The sequence below is a fragment of the Mustelus asterias genome, chromosome 28 (assembly GCF_964213995.1).
Source record: "Mustelus asterias chromosome 28, sMusAst1.hap1.1, whole genome shotgun sequence".
NCBI classification, from domain to species: Eukaryota; Metazoa; Chordata; class Chondrichthyes; order Carcharhiniformes; family Triakidae; genus Mustelus; species Mustelus asterias.
In genome coordinates, this window is record NC_135828.1 from 20,937,506 (window position 1) to 20,957,323 (window position 19,818).

Sequence of the window (19,818 nt, forward strand, 5' to 3'; positions counted from 1 at the left end):
TTCTGGCCTCTTGAGCATCCCCATTTTACTCACTCCACCATTGGTGACTACCCTAAAATCTGGAATTTACTCTAAATCTTGCCATCAATCTTCACTCCTTGAAACCTACTTTGACCGCACCTTTGGGTATCTGCACCAAAATCATCCTGTGTGGCCCAGTGTCAAATATCATTTTATAACATCCCTGTGAAGGCCTTTGGGATGTTTTACTTTGTTAAAACTTGAGCTTATAGAATGGCTTTATTAACGAGCAGTGGAGGAGTTAGATGGGATAAAATGCTTTAAAAATTAATACCAAAGTTCAGTAGAAGAGAGCATTGGTCCCTGCTGTACGTCTGCTGAAAGGCTGAGGCAAATCAGAGAAACTGGTATGGGGTCCCTTCAGAAGTTGTGTTGCAGGAATGGTATTGCCGTAGAGAATAGGATCTATAGATCACACACACACTGCACTTTCAACATAGAAAAAGGGTTCCAAGATGCAAATGTAATTAACATGAGTAGGTTGGTAATGAGAAGCTGGGGCAAGTGGTAAGCTTTAATGAGAGAATAATTGAGTGGTCTCAAAGAAACAAACTCAAGAGGAATGGGAAGTTTGATGGGCATTTAGCAGAGAAGCAGGTTATAGAGATAGAGCTAATGTGATGGAACAGATTTAAGCAGGAGGATGAGAATTCTAAATTTTAATGCATGTAGGTCAGCAGGGATGGGTACAAGTGGCAGAGTTACAGACTATGCTGGAGTTTATGTAAGGTGACAGGTCCTGCCAACAGTTTAAAAAGTTTATTTATTAGTGTCACGAGTAGACTTACATTAACACTGCAATGAAGTTACTGCGAAAATCCCCGAGTCCCCACACTCCGGCACCTGTTTGGGCACACTGAGGGAGAATTTAGATGGCCATTGCATCTTACGGACTGTGGGAGGAAACCCACGCCGACACAGGGAGAACATACAGACTCGGCGCAGACAGTGACCCAAGCTGGGAATCGAACTCAGGTCCCTGGCCCTGTGAGGCAGCAGTGCTAACCACTGTGCCACCCTCATTGCACTGCAAGGGGCACGGATGAGGTTTTAGCCAATGGTTAAGATGGTGCAAAAGGCAGCCAGCGTTAGAGGTGGAAGTAGGTGATCTTTGTGATGGTGAGAGTTACCAAATCAGGCGAGGGTATGGTCCTACTTGCCCTTAAACCAGCAATGTATACTGTACTGGCATTTCTCCTTCTCTATTATAAAGATTTATCGTAATTGAATAGTAGAACTACATCAGTGAACCTGCCTGCAGTGATAAGTTTTAATTCATGCTCTTTGCAAAGTCTATTGAATTATTTATAGGCACAGGTTTCTCATTTTTAAACCACATTCAAAAGGTGACAAAATACGTCACACAGTGCTGGGCACCACATTATACAGTCTATTTTGAGCCACTTGTTTGTGTATTTCCATGTCCCTTCCCTGGGAATGGTGCAGCAGAAAATGGGTCATCATTGTCCAGATGCTGGAGTGAATTGGGGCGTGAAGGTTGCTCCACAACCATTCCCTTGGCGTGTAACTGTCCCACATTTTTCAAGGCCAGCTTCTGGCAGCTTTTACACGCTTTATCATCACAGTTCAAACATTCAAGAGAGCAATTTTGACTAAAAGGATTTGATACGGAGTAGACTTTTGAAAACAATTCGGGTCTGGAATACGTTCGATGATTACTGGCTTCTGAGTGTTTACCTAGCAGTGGCTCTTGGCATTCCCTGTCTAGTTCACCCTTTTGTCCCACATTGCTGATTTCCTCCATTATTCCTTTCCCAGGTGAATGCACAGGTTCCTCAGCGTCATTTGAATTTTCACTCAACGTGAAGTGAGCTGCTCCTACAGAGGACCTCGCACTTTTAACAGGAACTTCTTCAAAAGGTGGATGACCCAATACATTTGTTTGCTTTGAAGTGACAGATTGCAAGTTTACGCCAGGGATGACCGACACTGCTTTGCTTCCAAATGGCACACTTGTAAAAATCTGAGATTCATCTTCACTAATTTCGCAATCACTCTTGGGTGTAAATGGCACCTTTTTAAATATATCTGCACCCTCAACATCAGTCTCATTATGAATATCTGTACATAAATCAGATGAAAAAGGTAGAGGAGCTTCCAAATAACCAACTGGGGAATCTTGCAAGACTTCTGCACCTTGGATGCTGAAAGTAGAATCCAGAAACCCCTCTTCACATCGCTCAGGGTCACCTGCTGTAGAAATAGGGTGGACTGGATGCTCCTCGGATCGGTCATGTAGGCACAGGTAACCATTCCTCAGTTCCAGATCGGAATCCAGTTTTAAATCCGCAAGTACAGGCGTGGTGCTTTCGTTGTCTTCCAGTGTGATTGTCTCCTGATCACCTTTACCGTCCTCTTCATCGCTGCTGTGCAACGTTTCTGTAGATGGGGTGAGGTCACTTGAATGTTCCTCAGTTACTGGCGCTGATAAACAACGTCCTATAAAGTGCACCATGTCTCCACAACTCAGCTCCACTCCATCCTCTGGTGTGCATCCCCCAGCAGCAGGCAGCGCGCTTGGTTTTATAAGCTCCATAGACATCACATTTCCACAGCCTGAAATATAACCATACAATCGAAAATTGGGAGATGGGCATTTAATTTCTTTTGCTGAATGTGTTTTTTTTGGGTTAGGTGCTCAACATACTGAATTCAGTCACAATCAAGCTAAACTCACTGAGCACAAGCGAGGATACCTGCTTTTCTACTCACTAATAAAATCAGAGCTGTAGCGTCATTATGGAACTTGAGGACTGAATATTTCATGTTAATCGCAGTTTATTTTTCTTAAACTACTGAATAAAACCCAAACACGTCACAAAAAACTCTTAAAATGTGCTCACATCAATAAAGGGAAATCCAGCATGGCAGAAGCTATATGAAAATACATATTTTAAAACATCTACATGCAAAGATTTCATTCCAGTCATATGAAACTACGTGTATTGAAGTAGGAATGAAGCACAGTTGATATCAAACTATCCATTCAGTAAACTGCAAGTAATGAACATCTAGAGGGCTAGCTCTAAACTTCAAGGTTGACAAAGGGGTTCAGTGATTTTAAATCAAGTTTCAGAACCTCCCATGTGAGGGTTTTTTAAATTCATTCGTGGGACAAGGATGTTGCTGGCTAGGCAGCATTTAGAACATAGAACAGTACAGCCCACGATGTTGTGCCGAGCTTTATCTGAAACCAAGATCAAGCTATCCCACTCCCTATCATCCTGGTGTGCTCCATGTGCCTATCCAATAACCGTTTAAATGTTCCTAAAGTGTCTGACTCCACTATCACTGCAGGCAGTCCATTCCACACCCCAACCACTCTCTGCGTAAAGAACCTACCTCTGATATCCTTCCTATATCTCCCACCATGAACCCTATAGTTATGCCCCCTTGTAATAGCTCCATCCACCCGAGGAAATAGTCTTTATTGCCCATCCCGCATTTATTGCCCATCCCTAGTTGCCTGAGGCAACCGTTGCCGTGGCTCTGGAGTCACATGTATGCCAGACCAGGTAAGGATGACAGGTTTCCTTCCCCAAAGGACATTAGTGACCCAGATGGGTTTTTCCGACAATCGGCAATGGTTTCACGGTCATCAGTAGATTCTTGAGTCCAGATTTTTAAAATTGAATTCAAATTCCACCACCTGCCATGACAGGATTCGAACCCAGGTCCCCAGGACATCAGCCGAGTTCCTGGATTAATAGTCGAGCGATAATACCACTAGGCCATCGCCTCCCCTACAAGTTTACCAAGAAACAGTTTGGCTGAATGATCCCAGAAATGAAAACTGAAACTCCATTGAGGGGTTATTCCAAATATAACTGGTTAGATTTCTTCCTCTAACCAGACTCATTCATGGACTCAGCCAGAACGCCATTTCGGATCCCTGGTAAAAAGTGAACAATATCACAATGAGCTTTTGTAAGCATTAATTGAGTCTACCACAAATCACAGGGGGGCTCGAGGTTCTGTAGGAAAGAGATCTACTTGTAGTTTAGAAAACAGCATCACGATCACCTTTGAAACCCACAGCTTTTACTGTCTCATATCCAGCAACTCAGGCCATAGGCCAGACATGCGTGAAATGTAGTTCCTCTGACAAAATCATTGAAAAGGCAAAAGACTCTGATGACTGCAGCTCCAGTAGAGTGACTGTTCAGTGGTTGTATGAAAAGAACCCAATTAGAGTAAAATTTAGGAAGATGGACTGCTACAGTTGATAAATCATACTTCAATGATCTTGGGTGTGTAATATTTAATAATTTATGGAGCATAGACAATTGCAAACACCACCCCATGGAATAATGAGTATAATTGCTGGGGATTTTATTTAGTAGGGGCAATTTGAGACTATAATTGTTATGTAATACAGATCGAGCTATGCCCAGGACGGCAACCTATTGAACAAGTGCGAGCCACCAGTCCAAAGTCCTGCAGGAAGGAGCGAAACATTCTCTCTCAAATCCAGGGCTCATGAATCTGACTCAAGATCAACTCCCCTTTCTCTTCATTGTGTCCCCTTTTACATTTAAGAGTGTGAGGTTGTGCTGTCTAGATTTGCTAGTCAGTGTACAAATGTACAAGCCACCCAGAATTCTAATCACTTCCTCACCACAGTATAAACTTGAGAGATGACTTTAGGTGCTGCATTGTATTCCATCTATGCAAATTCTTACATAACTGGTATAGTAATTATTTCTGAGCAATGATAGCTTCACACTAAGCAAAGCTGCAATGATTACAACTCAGGATTTGATTAAAAGTCAAGAGACTTTCATTTAATGTAAACCGCTAGAAGATGAAGAAAAATATCGAGGTGAAAGGTGTTGTGGATTAGTGTCCCACGATTGTTGTCTAGGTTGCCTCTAAAAGGAATAAACATAATGGAGTCAAATGTTTCATGCCAGCATACCAATTTGAGCAAAATTATTTATGGGGGAGGCGGTAAGATGTCTCAACACCAGGTTAAAGTCTGACAGGTTTATTTGAAATCACAAGCTTTTGGAGCATTGATCCTTCCTCAGGTGAATCAATGTTCTTTGCATGGACCCCAGTCCAACCCCCACATAATATTTATTGGGGGGGGGGGGGAAGAGAAACAGTGACGGGGAGTAAAAGAAAAAGAGTGTCCCCCCTGGGATGATTCAGAGCTCAAAACTGCATAATGGATATTTTAAGTTTTTCTGTGGAGGCGAGTAATGAACTTAATAAAAAGTGCATTAATCAGGGACACCTCTCTCTAACCTGAGGCTTAATGCCCAGTTGGCCACCCACAATCTTCTTAACCAACCTCATGCCTACACTTCACATGACAGAGTATCTTGCAATTGTTGCAACACAGGATCAAGTTAGAATATTTAGATGATGGCTGCGGGATCTTCAATAAGTTGCTTAACTAACCGTTGAATAGTACAGGTTAAGAGCTGAAACATATTCGCCAAGCATACTCTATGCCATTGCATTTAGTTTCCTGGACCTCCCTGATTTTGGGGAAGTTATTAAATCCAAATACTGGGGCAGTACAATTCTACAGAAATAAAATGGTAGCCTCTAGATTCAGATTGACAGCAACCGAACAGAAAAATACATGAGTGAATTGACAATTGCCAAACCTTTAAAAGGCAATTTATTAGACTGAAAGTGTAGCAGCTGCAAGCAAAAAAATACAGCAGCAATTTTGCATATGGGAAGATTCCCTCAAACAGCAGAGGTGAATGATCAATCTGTTTTTAGTGGCACTGGTCAAAGGTCTCATGGTCGAAACCTACAATTTTCAGATACAAAGCCTATCGACTCAGGCACTGGTCGAAGGAGAATGTTGGGTAGGCCTCCAGAACTCCCTGTTCTCCAAACTGGGACTCAGTTGTTAATTGGAAGATGTTAAAGCCAAGAAAAATAAGAAATAGCAGTAGACCATACAGCTCTGAGTCTGCTCTGCCTTAAAATATCATGGCTGATCATTGGCCACAAATCCACTTCCCTGCCCACTCCCCATATCCCTGGATTATCTGGAGGTACCAATAACACTCAGTCTTATATATTCAACAATGGAGCATCTATAGTGGAAATGTGTAATCAGAAACACAAACAGCCACGATCTTAATGAATAGCAGAGCAGGCTCGAAGAGCTGAATGGCCTACCTCAGCTCCTACTTCTGGGGTAGAGTATTGAAACCCTTTAAGTGAATGCAGTTACTGAAGGCAGGAGCTCCCCATCATCTTCGAGAGCAAGTAAGGATGAGCAATAAATGCTGGGCTAGCCAGTGAAGCCCACACCCCTTGAATGAATAATAAAAACAATAAACTTCTCCTAATCTCAGTTCTTCATGATCAGCCCCTTTTTCTCAAACTGTGCCGGTGTTCTAGATTCTTCAGCCAGGGGGAACAACCTCTCAATGTCTACCTGTCAAGCTCCTTCAGAATCTTGTATGGTTTGTGATCACCTCTTATTTTCTTGCATTCCAGAGTAAAGGCCCAACTTACTCAGCCTCCCATCATAGGGCAATCATCCCAGGGTGCAGGGGGACCAAGTCTTGGTTTTAACATTGCATCTCCAAAGATGTGCAGGTTAGGTGGATTGGCTATGCTAAATTGCCTCTTAGTGTCAGGAAGACTGGCTACAGTAAATGCATGGGATTATGGAGATAGGGCCTGGGTGGAATTGTGGTTGGTGCAGAATTGATGGGCCGAAAGGCCTCCTTCTGCACTGTAGGGATTCTATGATCTGAAGGATGGCATCTCTGACAAAACAGTGCAACTCCAAATACTATGCTCATGTCCCAGAGCATGGTCTAAACCTACAACTTTCAGATGCAAAGCCTATCAACTCAGACAAGCTGACACAGGGTCTAATCCTGTTAGAATTTTATAAGTCTCTATCAGATTCCCCCCTCATTTGTCTGCAGTGAATGTAGTGTTTACATCAATGGCACTGTGTTAAACCAAAGTGTTCTCATTTGTAACATTCCAGCTTTTATGTATCTCTACAGTTTCTTGCCTAGTTTTTTTTCCTCCCCTTGTGTTAGTGAAATGCCTGTGGTGGAACAACTTGGCATTGCTCATGTACTTAGCCAAGGAGGGAATATGCAATGGGCAACATCGGCCTCACCCACTAACCGCACTTTTATTTATTTATTAGATCTGCCTTGGAAAGACTGGCACAAACTCCAGAATAAAATACTGCCGATGCTGGAAATCTGAAAAAACAGAAGATGCTGGAAAACACACAGGCCTGGTTGCATGAGCTCTGTAGAAGTCATACGGACCCAAAATTTTAATTCAGTTCTCTCTCCAAGATGCTGCCAGTCCTGACAAACTCCAGAACTTTGTACGAGTCAATCACAATTACACCATTAAAGAGCACCAGGGGATTCTCCGGTTTTGGGGCGAGCGCGGCCAGAGAGTCCCATCTTGTGTGTTTGAAATCACATCAGATGAATATCAATATCACAAATAAAACAAATGATTGTAACACAGGAATGTCTCACGATGCCTATCTGAAGGGAATTAATTGAAAAGATAGCCATGCTTCAGATCTACTGTCATCTGATGTTAAGATGTTCTTTCCACTGCTACTCTGTAATGGTGATTTTTGGTGGAATGGTTATTAGCAGGACACACTGGCATTTTATGTAGTCATCTAAACTTACCACTGCTGAGACAAGGATTTCACTGACCATGCAGTATGCAATATATCCATTGTTTAAATCAACACTAAACATCATGTTTTTAAAATGGCAATATTGCATTCACAATTCATACAGTATAATTTGTCACAATTACAACTGCTCTGGAAAGGCAATAAATATGTTGAGAGTCTAATGTTGAGTTATTACCACAAAATTCTTCAGTAGGACTTTTCAAACCCATGACCTCTGTCTACATGGTGAAGGGCAGCAGATGTATCTTTCCCCAAGTCACATAATATCTTGACTTGGAAATATAATAGTCATTCCTTCAGTGTCATTGGGTTAAAATTCTGGAATTCCCTCCCTAACAGGAGTGAGAGAGTACCTTCATCACAAGTGGTTCAAGGTGGCAGCTCAGCGCCCCCTCTGAAGTTGAACAAGTGGCTGACAATGAATGCCAGCAACACTGCTGATATCCAAATCCAGAGAATTTCTTTTTAACAAAGCTAAGCATATTCTCCCTACAAGACATTTTTATTTGTAATATCATGATTATATACTCCCAACAGAAAGAGTCATATTTGAATTTGCAAAGCTAGAATTCATTAACAAAGCTATTCGGACAATGCACTAATAGCATGGTGCAGATATACAACATTAATAAACCAGAAAAGCAGCATTTAATGTAAATGTGAAAATGTTTTCAAATTTATTTACAGCATATATGTTTTAAATAATCACATTTTTAGTCATCCATTTGTTGCAGTCATTCAACACTAGCCTAGTGGTAGGACATTCAAAATAACTAGTGCAGAAACAATGCGACATATCTTAGGCTCACACCCGCCAGTGATAAACAGGGAAACAGGATATATCCTGAGATTTAAACACAATGAAAAATATAGTGCAAAGCTTTATATTCTAAAAACCCTGTCAAAACTAAGCAATTTATTATATAGTCAACATTGCACATTGTGACACCTAGTAACAGTGCTCACATTACACATTAAAAGACATCAGGAAGGTGACTGTTCCATCATTATCTTCATCCTATTTGAAATATTTACAGCTAACTGAGAGTTAGTAACTTTACTGTTGTTTCATTTATATTTATATATGTGTATAATATGTGTATATATATATATCTAGCAAAGTTACCTGAGACACTTTTTGTAAAAGCTCATCACCCCAAGATACACAACAGCCATCATTCATATAACTAACCAAGCTTCTATTTTGGTACTCATTGTAACTATTTCGACTAATAGTCCTACAAAAAGCTAAATCTTATTTAAATTAAAAAAGTGAAAAAAATGTGACCACTTCAAAATCGAAGACTAAATAAAGAACCAAATTCTGTATTGAATCTAAAAGACAAGGATTTCTTTTCCTTTTACTCCAAAGATTTGTGCAATAGGTTTTGGGGACAAGTTAAGCCTGTATTAAAACCTTAAAATCCTCATTCATGTGATGAACAAAATGCAGGAAAGACAGAACCGTGCGTATTTAAACACATTTATGAACTTCAACCAACCTGCAAAGTTGCTTTAATGTCTTTAGTAGAAAATAAATGACTTACTGCAAATAAAAAGCACTTTTAAAATCTTATGGAAGATTACTTGTGCACTGGGAGGTATTGCACTCATTGTTGCTTAGCCCTGTATGACTGGATGACCCTTCATTTGTATGGCTGTACATCAAGTTAAAAAACTAGCTAGTCAAATTAAATTTCAAAAATAATAGTGGAGGGACAAACTCAAATTAAATAGCTGATGCTCTGGCGCATATTATGAGGCTAAACAATGTTAGCAGAAGAAAAATGAAATTATCTTTACAAAAAGGCTTGGGCAAAAATGCTCAAATAACTGAGGGGCATGCCTCACACATTGCAAATAAAGGCAAAGCAATTAAGCAGTGCAAAATGAGCTGCATGTTTTCACATCAGCGTATAACCAATTGTCATGCGAGTTAACACATCAATCAGACCTCAATGCCACTACAACTTCAAGTAGTAGAACCCAGGCAGTGTTAGCTTAAATTGATCCCAAAGTACAAAATTAAACCAAACAAAAAAAGGCAAACAGGGTATAGATTACTGCATTTTCAATTTAACTAATCACTTTGCGCAACTAAAGAATATTGTAGCTAGGCACACAGTTTTACCATACAACGCACAAAAATGCTGAGGTATATCGAGCCAAGGTCCCGCAGGGAAACATTTCAACACAAGACAGGAAGGTAGGAAGAGGATTTCAGCAGGTTTTAGAGTGGAGGGATGTCCAAGCAGTTTTTCTTGTATATGCATATTAACGGCACACGGGCAGGAACAAGGTGAAGGAAGGCCTTGATGAATAGTCATTTATTTATTTTTTTTAGTAGCATCTCCATTTTGCATCTTGTTACAATCGTGTCTTGGTAGGCGTGGCATTCAACTGAGGTATACTACTCATTTTACCATGCTTTCTTTGGAAAGGGATTTCTACTGGAAGGTGCAGGTAATTAATATGCAGGTAGGTTAATGGGAGAGTCACTAAAGGTCTATAAGCTGATCCACAAGCAGAAAAGACCTAGCTAGACCAGGAAGACTGTTCTCTGAACTCCCACTGCGGTTCTTTGAATGAGCACCTAGAAAAGTAAAAAATATCACTTTACCAGGTTATTTTTATGCATCACACAGCTGGATTTTGTGAACTACTTCATATTATTCCTAATTGCACTCACACCACTGGAGTTGGAATCATTAGTTATTGACAGATTTTAAAAAAGAAGCGATGAGAAAGGTAAAAAGGTAAGTGATATCGAGATGGAATGAGAGAGGAGGAAAGAATGGCACAGACTGGGCTAAAAGTGGAAAGAACAGGAGCGAATGCCACAGCTACAATGAGTTTACACCATTGTCTTGGTAAAATGATTCATAATACCACAGGCTGAAACAAGACGCGGTGCTGCCAGTCAATCCCAGACATCCTATAAATAATATGGAAAATCATTATCTGTGGTGGTTGTACCTCACACCAGTGCAGAATCATCACAATAAGTCAATCATTTTCTCGGCTATTTAGCAATTACAGCCAATTGTTTGTTTGGATTTCTTTGCGTGTACATTTTTTCCATATTACCTGGGAATGGATTTGTGTCCCGGATTAATCATAAGCACCAGTTATACAATCAGATCATCTGCCATCTCCTCTTACCAGTCTGATTAGAAGATACAGCAGGGGTAAAAGAGTCAGCGCTGTCAGCTGAAGCAGCAGGAAGGATTCTGGGATTTGAAACAGAGTCACCTCCAGTACAGTTACCTGAGAAGGTGCAACAGGAATAGCAGAGGAAGGAACACAATGACTCAAAGAGGTTGCAAGACAGAAAAGTGAGCAAAAATACAGCAAACCCACTCTGTAGAACATGCAGCACAAGAGTTCCCTCTTTTTTAAAAAAGCACATTTTATATAAATTGACAAGTTATAAAGTCAGCTTTTAAAGAATCAGAATCATATCTGGCTATCTGAACCTTCGTCCTAGGGCAGGTAGCCCAAAATGTGTACATCAAAATTTATATTTTGGTTGTGAAATCTCTTGCACGTTTGTGGAAACAAAGCACATGTGAAATTTAGCACTAGAACAAAAATCCATAAGTATTCGCCATCGAGAACTATCAAGTTAATTTATTTTCAGATACAATTTCAAGGATGCAAACAATAATGGGAACACCAATCTATTTATGATGGAAGAAATTATTGAATCTTTAATATCCTGTCATAGAAAATGGGATTCTAGTTTTAAGGCATTTCATACAGGCCCCACATCTGTGGAAAAATAACCACAACTGCCCTGATGGCTTGGGGTTTATTTGGTGATCAGTTGGCCCATACAGACAGAAGATCAGTGCTGGCATTGGCTGATCTATTAATGATGTGGAGATGCCAGTGTTGGACTGGGGTGGGCACAGTAAGAAGTCTCAACACCAGGTTAAAGTCCAACAGGTGGTCTCAACAGGTGAACGCACCTGAAGGAGGAGAAGCGTTCCGAAAGCTCGTGATACCAAATAAACCTGTTGGACTTTAACCTGGTGTTGAGAGACTTCTTATTGTGATCTATTAATGGTAAGGCTGCTCTAATTGATCTTGATGCTCTGGGCTGAGTAGGGAGGAAACTGGGGGGGGGGGGGGGGAGAGAAATTGGTCAGGGTTCCTGTTCTTGATCAGAAAAATTTTTCTACTGAAAACATACATCTCTGCAACAGGATTGGGCTCAGAAGTGAGAGCCAGTCTGCCAACATGGACCATCAAGATTGGTGTGTGGAAAATGGTTATTTGGATGAAGGGCACATAAAAAATTCTACTCCAGCAAGGTCTTTACACAAGGGAAAGAGGGGGGAAAAAAACAATAATTTAGAAAGAACTTTGAAAATAAAGTATATTTTGGGTATCCCAATGTCAAAGCTTTCCCAGTAATTTGCAATTTTAACTACAACCCACAAGCAACCAAATTACTTTGCATGCAATTTACCAAAAACAATATGTGCTGCACATATTTGGTGCATCCTATGGGGCACCAATTGGTATAAGCTTTTAAATAACTTTGCCTGACTGCCCATTTTTCTAACTAGATCTCAAGTTAGAAGAAAAAAGTTCTCCTTACCGTTTCCAAAACAAATCAACAGGTCAACTGTTTGACAGCATAAAGGAAATTAAACAAAAACTTATTTCACCTTCAGAATAATAGACAAAGTCACCCTACATTGTGGCTGGGTTTACCTATTATCACAGAGACCCAATGTGCCAACTACCTCTCCCACTTAAGTGTTGCATAAAAAACTCAATTTTGGCCCAAGCCTCAAGAGGTTTTTTTTTCCTTGGAAGTTCTTTACATTGACATTACATCTTACCAATAACATGATTGGTGAGGAAAAATGTGATTTATATACACTCTGGTTACTGAAGTGTTACACATAGATCTGGAGATACTATGGCGTTTGGAGACCAGTTTCCAAAATGAAGTGCTCACGCTACTAGAGACTGATCGTATCTGCACAAGTATTCAAAGTATAATTTAAATCTATCTAGGCAGGATCAGGAGAAGGTTATGGTGGTTTTAAATAATAGTTCAAATTTGTAATTATGAAATAAACTACAACCAGTTCCTTTTCGTGTATTGTAATATGCAAAACAAATCTTACTAACTCAATAACCACACTCGTCTCACATGGGAAGAGATGCTGTTAAGTGTATCCTTCCATTAAGTAATTACTGAAGCATAGTTCAAAATTGAATTTGGGCTAATTGCGGAAGAACTGCCCCCCATGCCTCCCTTGCTCATTAGAATAATCTTCAAGAGACCAAAACACACAGAGCCTCATCATTTATTCATCCTTACCTGGGAAGTCAGATAGCGGTACATGTATAAAAGGATCAGAAATAGCAGCTGAAGAGCTAGAGTCTAGAACTGAAGCTTGCAGAGATATTTTAGCTTCTTACGAAGTGTAAAGAAGAACAGGAGGGAGAAAGAAAACAGTATGAGAAAAGGGGAGACAGAATTTCATGCATTCTAACAACAGGCAAGTTGAGTATTAGTGACTAAATTAAAAATACAAACTGAGCTACAAAGACTGTTTGCAATTTAAAAACTCTCACTGTGGACTCCCTTAAATTTTTTTCTACCAAATTGGTTTACTTCTATTAAACCATCATTCGGTACAAAGTGCGTCATAAATACCAATTTAAAGTTAAAAGTTTATTTATTAGTCACAAGTGGGCTTACATTAACACAGCAATGAGGTTACTGTGAAAAGCCTGGTGATCGGTATTGATAGCAAAATTACAAGGAGCCTACAGCTGCTGGTAGATTACACAAATCCTAATACAAACCTGCTCCAGATGCAAAGGGCGACGCCCCAAATACATCTGTCTGGGGTGGAGTCATGCTGGGATGAAATGCGGGAGCTAAACTGTCAGTCGGCAAGTTCTTCAATTCTGCAGTTTTATCTGTTGGAATAGTTTGGAAGAAAAAGCATTAATTTGTGTAGATCATCTTCACTTCATTTTTTCTGGTGGTGATGAGGTATTTCAATGAGTTTAAACAATGGTCTTTAATTGATCCGTTCTGGCCACACTGCTGACTTGATTGAGCTTCACCTTAGTGGGGCACATAGAGGGCTATTTCATCAGTTTGAGGTTTTCTGGATCAACACCCAAGTTACTGACAGCTTCTCCAAGTCAGATGCGACAATGCACCTTTAGGGACACTTCCCAGTGCAGGCAGGCCCCACAGGCAAACCAAGAATCAGGAAACCATTCCAGTTTTAGCATCAAGAAAATCTCATCATACTGTGGTGTAACAGCATTCCAAGGTTTTCTCAAACATTTTAAAATCTCCAAAGGCAAGAAAACTTAACAGATGAAGCATGCAACATGCAACCTCACGGGTAGTGGTTACATATATAAATGTATCCTTGTGATTTGTCCCATTAATGCTGCATGATTAGCTGCACTGGTTATACAGAGGACAAGGAAGTGTCACATGGAACAATTCAAGAAAATCAAGCAGAACACACCTCCCAAATGCACAAAACACCCACCATTTCGAAGCTCAGCAAACTCTTTATCTAGAAGTTCTTCCACTGTTAGCTTGGAAAAATTGTCATCTCCAAAAGGATTCCATACAGAGAGATCCGGCGGATTGTAAATGTTTTGCTCTGAAGTTTTTGGTGATCCTGCAGGACTTGTAGAGGCTGACCTAAATTAGAATTGGCCAGAAATAAAACATTTGAAAATGCAGAAATTTACAGTTTTGTAACCGATTTATCTATAGCGTGCATCCCATAGACAGAGATAAATCCCAGGGTGGAAATCTATCAGACGACGCCAAGTCCCAGAAAGTTAACAAAAGCATAGTTGTCACCCATCAACCTCTTATTACTGAAAGTATCTTCTATTTACGTAATACAGTTCACTGTCAATAGATTTAAACAGATCCGATTCTACAGGAAACAATATCTCACTTCATTAATAGTCAATACTTAATATTTGAGAGACAAAATTCCAGATAGAGTCATAGAATCCTGCAGTGCAGGAGGCGGCCATTCGGCCCATCGAGTCTGCACCGACCACAATCCCACCAGTCCCTATCCCCATAACCTATGTATTTACCCTAGCTAGTGTCAGGGGGACTAAGGGGCAATTTAGCATGGCCAATCCACCTAACCCGCACATCTTTGGACCGTGGGAGGAAACCGGAGCACCCGGAGGAAACTCACAAAGACACAGGGAGAACGTGCAAACACCACACAGACAGTGACCCAAGCTGGGAATCGAACCCGGGTCCCTGGCGCTGTGAGGCAGCAGTGCTAACCACTGTGCCACCCTAGGTTTTTGAAACACAAGAGCTGGGATTTTCACAGTAACTTCATTGCAGTGTTAATGTGAGCCTACTTGTGACTAATAAATAAACTTAACTTCAACTTGAGGAAAGTCTGGTTTAATTTTTTAAAATATTCTAAATACTACTATGCCAAAAAGTAAAACAACAGATTTTGGAAAGTGATGACATTTTGGAATGTGTCAACTTTATCAGCAATGGTGATGGTTGAAGCTACTATTTAGCTCTACAACATGGTGGTGATGAGGTGGGTGATTTTGAACAGAAATCAAAGATTTCCATAAGCTTTCCCAAGTCAAGGTGCAATTGAAGTCAGCACAGCTGTTGTGGTGAACTCACTTTGATTTATAAAGGTTGGCCTCTGCAGCCGCTGCTGCCAGCTGTTGAGAGGAACGACTGGCAGGGACTCCAAACACACTGCTGAATGGAACGTCACTGACGATTCTCCTGTGGCCCGCTCGCTGTACCTTTGGTGAAGCTGGCGGCGTCAGCGACAGCAGCTTGGCTGTCTGCTGGGATCTGGGCTGAACCTGTTGAGCTTGAAGCTTTTGCTGCATATGTGCCTGTAACTGTACAGAAATCATCATATTTTATGTGCATTCGTTTTCACTGGCTCAATTTGTGTACAGGGTAAAATGAATTGAAGGAAGTCTAATTGATGGTTAGTTATGTTTGGGTTATGCAACTATCGGAATCTTATATCCTGTTTGAGGGGACCATACACACCATCCCTCCAACTCCAAACCAAATAGAAAACTGCTCTAAACCAATGTTATTTAAAAACCAAGAGGAGGCAATAGCATAGTGGTATGTCAGTGGACTAGCAATCCCGAGACCCAGGGCAGGACCCGGGGACTCAGATTCAAATCCCACCATGACAGGTAGTGAAAATTTCATTCCAAGTTTTTATTGAATTTTAAGTCTCATGATGACCATGAAACCATTGTCAAGTGTCATAAAAACCCATCTGGTTCACCAATGTTCTTTAGAGAAGGAAATCTGCCATCCTTTTCTGAACTGGTCTACGTGTGACTCCAGATCCACAGCAATGTGGTCGACTCTCAAATGGAGGGCAGTTGGGGATGCGCAATAAATGCTGGCCTAGTCAGTGACACCCACATCCCATAAATGAATAAAAACTGCACTTGGGCATCATGACCATGCAATCAATGCCAAAATCCTGAGAAATGACACGGCAAACACAACCGAAGTATGTTGCAAATAATAATCTACACTTTTAGTACAAGTAGCACTGAGAAACACATTTAAAGTACCAAGAAAATGTTACTTGATGATAGCTATATCCACTGCACAACATTGATTACAGTTACAGCACTGCTGTAGCAACTTTTGATCCATAATAGGATTTTTCTTACAAGGCAGAGATTTTTGCTTCTGTAGATTTAACTCGGGACAGCTATCTGCTCTGATGAATTGTCTCATTCCTGACATTGAGGATTTCACAGAAATTTTGGTACGGTTCATACATGTGGTGTCTGCGTCAACTGTCTAAAGACATCTTTCAGCAAATAAAGACTTGGAAATTGCTTGGAAGTTTGTAAATGTTTTAGTATTATTAGAAACTAGAACCACGCTACATTTTCAGCCATTGATACAAAAGGCTTTACACATTCATTATTACATATACAGATTAATAAACCAGAGAAAAGGATGGCAGAGAGATGACATTGGGACAAAAGCTACACACGGCAAAAGAAATAGAATTTCATAATACGAGATAGCTCAAAGATAGAAGCATCTTAAAGTTCTTCCTTGAGGGATACACATGTCTAATTACTTCAGCGGAAAAGTGGAAAACTACAAGAATTTGTCCAATGCTGCATCCTATCCAGTAAATTACAAAACGTGTGGCAGGTTCAAAGGTATTTGAAAATGATTACCTGCAGGCAAAGTTGCTCTCGAATGTCAGAGATGTGTAGCCAAGGCACCAATGTTTAGGCCAGGCAACCTTTTTTAAACCTGAAGAGCCTTTTTAAAATAATTTACCCAAAATAAAACCTATTGGGAGTCACAAAACAAGAAAAAAAAAGAACAAGTGGCATTTCTAAACCGATACATGACAAATTGCTACGTGTCCCTGGTAGACTGTAATTTACATACATAAAAATACATCAATCAAATCTGTATTATTAATAGAAAACTAAAGTCAAATAGACCTGAATTCTGGATGTTTTTGGCTACAATTTTGTCAATAAAGTCATCTTTTAAGCAACCTTCAATTTAAGCTGTGTAAAATTATGATTTTTCTGGGCTATTGATTCCCAGGATTAAAAAAATACTTCAATCGGCAACATTATGAACAGCAGTGGTTACAACCATAAAACCTGTGCCTCAAACCAAAGACATCCTCTATAATCATTTCACAGCTATACACCAATTTAACAGGTTTATTTACAGCATGATTTTTTTTCCAAGATAATCATTTGAAATGTAGCATATTGATTAGCCCGTTATTCCTCACAATTGAAACTCTGCTCTTACTTCCCCCCTCTCTGTTGATCGTTTTGGGGTTTCTTCATGTCAGCGACTGGAAAAGGTTGGGAATTGCAAATGAGACTCTGGAGCAAAAAGGCTGCAGGTTACGGTGCCAGGGATTAGATCTTTACAACTTCATCAGAGAAGTTTCTGTGATAAAATTTCAATTTGCAGATATATCATGTTACTCTTGGAGAGCAACACATCAGATTTAATGTTACTCTAAAATTACCTTGACAATAACTTAAGGATTTAATTTCTAAAGCAATGGATAAAGCTCTAATCACGCGAATAGCATTTAATCTCATCACAATTGGTTTTAAGTTGTTTATAACTTTTTTTGTATTACTTGGACATTTAATAACCTTACATTAATGCTCAAGACCATTCAAATCCTTAGAAGTATAGCCTAGCTTTGAAGCTACAGATAATATGCAAGCATTTTATGTATTGAGTCATTAAATGAAGACAATAGCCAGAGTCCTATAGCACAGAGATGGCCCTTGGGTCTATTACCCTGTGCAGCTGCCAGGTTGTTAGAATTTAGATGTTAAGGCTGTGCATCATTACTAAAGACTGGAGCATGTTGAGAGGATGGAGTTACAAATTTTGCTGCACTGCAGTCAATTTTAACAGGACATTCTAACATTTCATTTCTTTCTTCATACAATTCTAACATTCGATCATACCCAGAGTTTGCAATTCAGTACATGATCAAATTTCGCTCTGCCCAAGACCGCAAGAAAGTACAAAAGGTCATGAATGTAGCCCAGTCCATCACGCAAACCAGTCTCCCATCCATTGACTGTCTACACTTCCCGCTGCCTTGGAAAAGCAGCCAGCATAAATAAGAGCCTCATGCGCTCTGGGCATTCTCTCTTCCATCTTCTTCCGTCAGGAAAAAGATACAAAAATCTGAGGTCACGTACCAACCGACTCAAGAACAGCTTCTTATGGACCTACCTCGCATTAAGTTGGTCTTTCTCTACACCCTAGCTATGACTGTAACACTACATTCTGCACCCTTTCCTTCCCTATGTACGGTATGCTTTGTCTGTATAGTGCACAAGAAACAATACTTTTCGCTGTATACTAGTACATGTGGCAATAAATCAAATCAAAAACTAGAAACCTATAACTGAAGAATTTTAACATAGGGAGTGGGGGGAAAAAAAGGAAAAAGTCTGTTTGGGAATCAAGATTCACAGCAGCAAAAAAAAAATCCATCAAGCACTGCAGAAATACATGGACCAAAGTACAAAGGGTACTTCTGAATCTCATTAAATTCTACTGAATGCCATGCCTTATATTGTGCTGTTACGTTCTAAGAGTAGTGAAATGATTAAAGGCACTGACCAGATATGAATGCTTTTTAATTAAGTACAGAAATAGTTATACAATAAACAGTTGTTAATGAAAACTGCTCGCGGGTGCACTGCATGGCTTGAAATTAAACAAAGGGATAGCATGTTGGAACACGTGACAATGGGAATAAAACTACTCAACGTGTTTAGTTTAGAATGCAAATTGTAAAAACAATCCCCAGGCAGTTGTTGCAAATCTCCAGGCAATTGGTTTTCAACATTTCATCACGAGAAGGATAAAAAAATTAGAAGAAATCTTAGAAACCCTACAGCACAGAAAGAGGCCATTCGGCCCATCGAGTCTGCACCGACCACAATCCCACCCAGACCCTACCCCCATATCCCTACATATTTTACCCACAAATCCCTCTAACCTACGCATCCCAAGACACGAAGGGCAATTTTAGCATGGCCAATCAACCTAATTGAAGGATGACAGTAGGTTTTGTTAATTTGTATTAGTCGTGTGCTTCAAGTGGAGAATGAATAATTCTATAGTTCTACTGGAAGCAGCATGTTTATATTTTTAAAAATAGGACAGCGGGGACAGAAGGTGAACTTTGCAAAGAGAACAGCAGTGTACGGTAATTGTTGCTTCAAGAGTTAAGCATCCATCAGATGCTAAAGAACATGATCAGTACACTAATTTTGAAGAAACACTGAAGCTAAAAGATCTAGAGTGGAGAAAATAATAAAGACTGAAGATCAGAGGAGGCAATAACTTTCTAAGTGGCAGGTCCTATTTCTCAGATCACCAGCTACTTTCTTGTTATAAAGTATATTCCATTGCTTTACCACTAGAGGGAACTATTACATACAATTAAATACTGGAGACATGCTGCTGAAAAGAGACACATTGCCAAAACTTTCTATCTTGCACTCATCAGGACAAACACAAGAATATCACA

General features: G+C 40.0%; 1 protein-coding gene across 3 annotated transcripts in view; it reads right to left on the minus strand.

Annotated features, from left to right (window-relative positions):
* Positions 1-8,355: 8,355 nt before the first annotated feature.
* LOC144480300 (AP2-associated protein kinase 1-like) overlaps positions 8,356-19,818 on the minus strand; it is a 69,614-nt gene continuing 58,151 nt past the window's right edge. For 2 of the 3 annotated variants that reach the window (XM_078199649.1, XM_078199647.1), the window contains 5 exons: positions 15,390-15,619; positions 14,251-14,408; positions 13,541-13,657; positions 13,050-13,145; positions 8,356-10,301 (listed from right to left, as the gene is read on the minus strand). In XM_078199649.1, coding sequence (XP_078055775.1) covers positions 10,207-10,301; positions 13,050-13,145; positions 13,541-13,657; positions 14,251-14,408; positions 15,390-15,619 — 696 coding nt within the window. In that variant the 3' untranslated portion in view covers positions 8,356-10,206. The remainder of the gene's footprint in view (positions 10,302-13,049; positions 13,146-13,540; positions 13,658-14,250; positions 14,409-15,389; positions 15,620-19,818) is intronic. The other variant, XM_078199648.1, reaches the window with a different exon arrangement.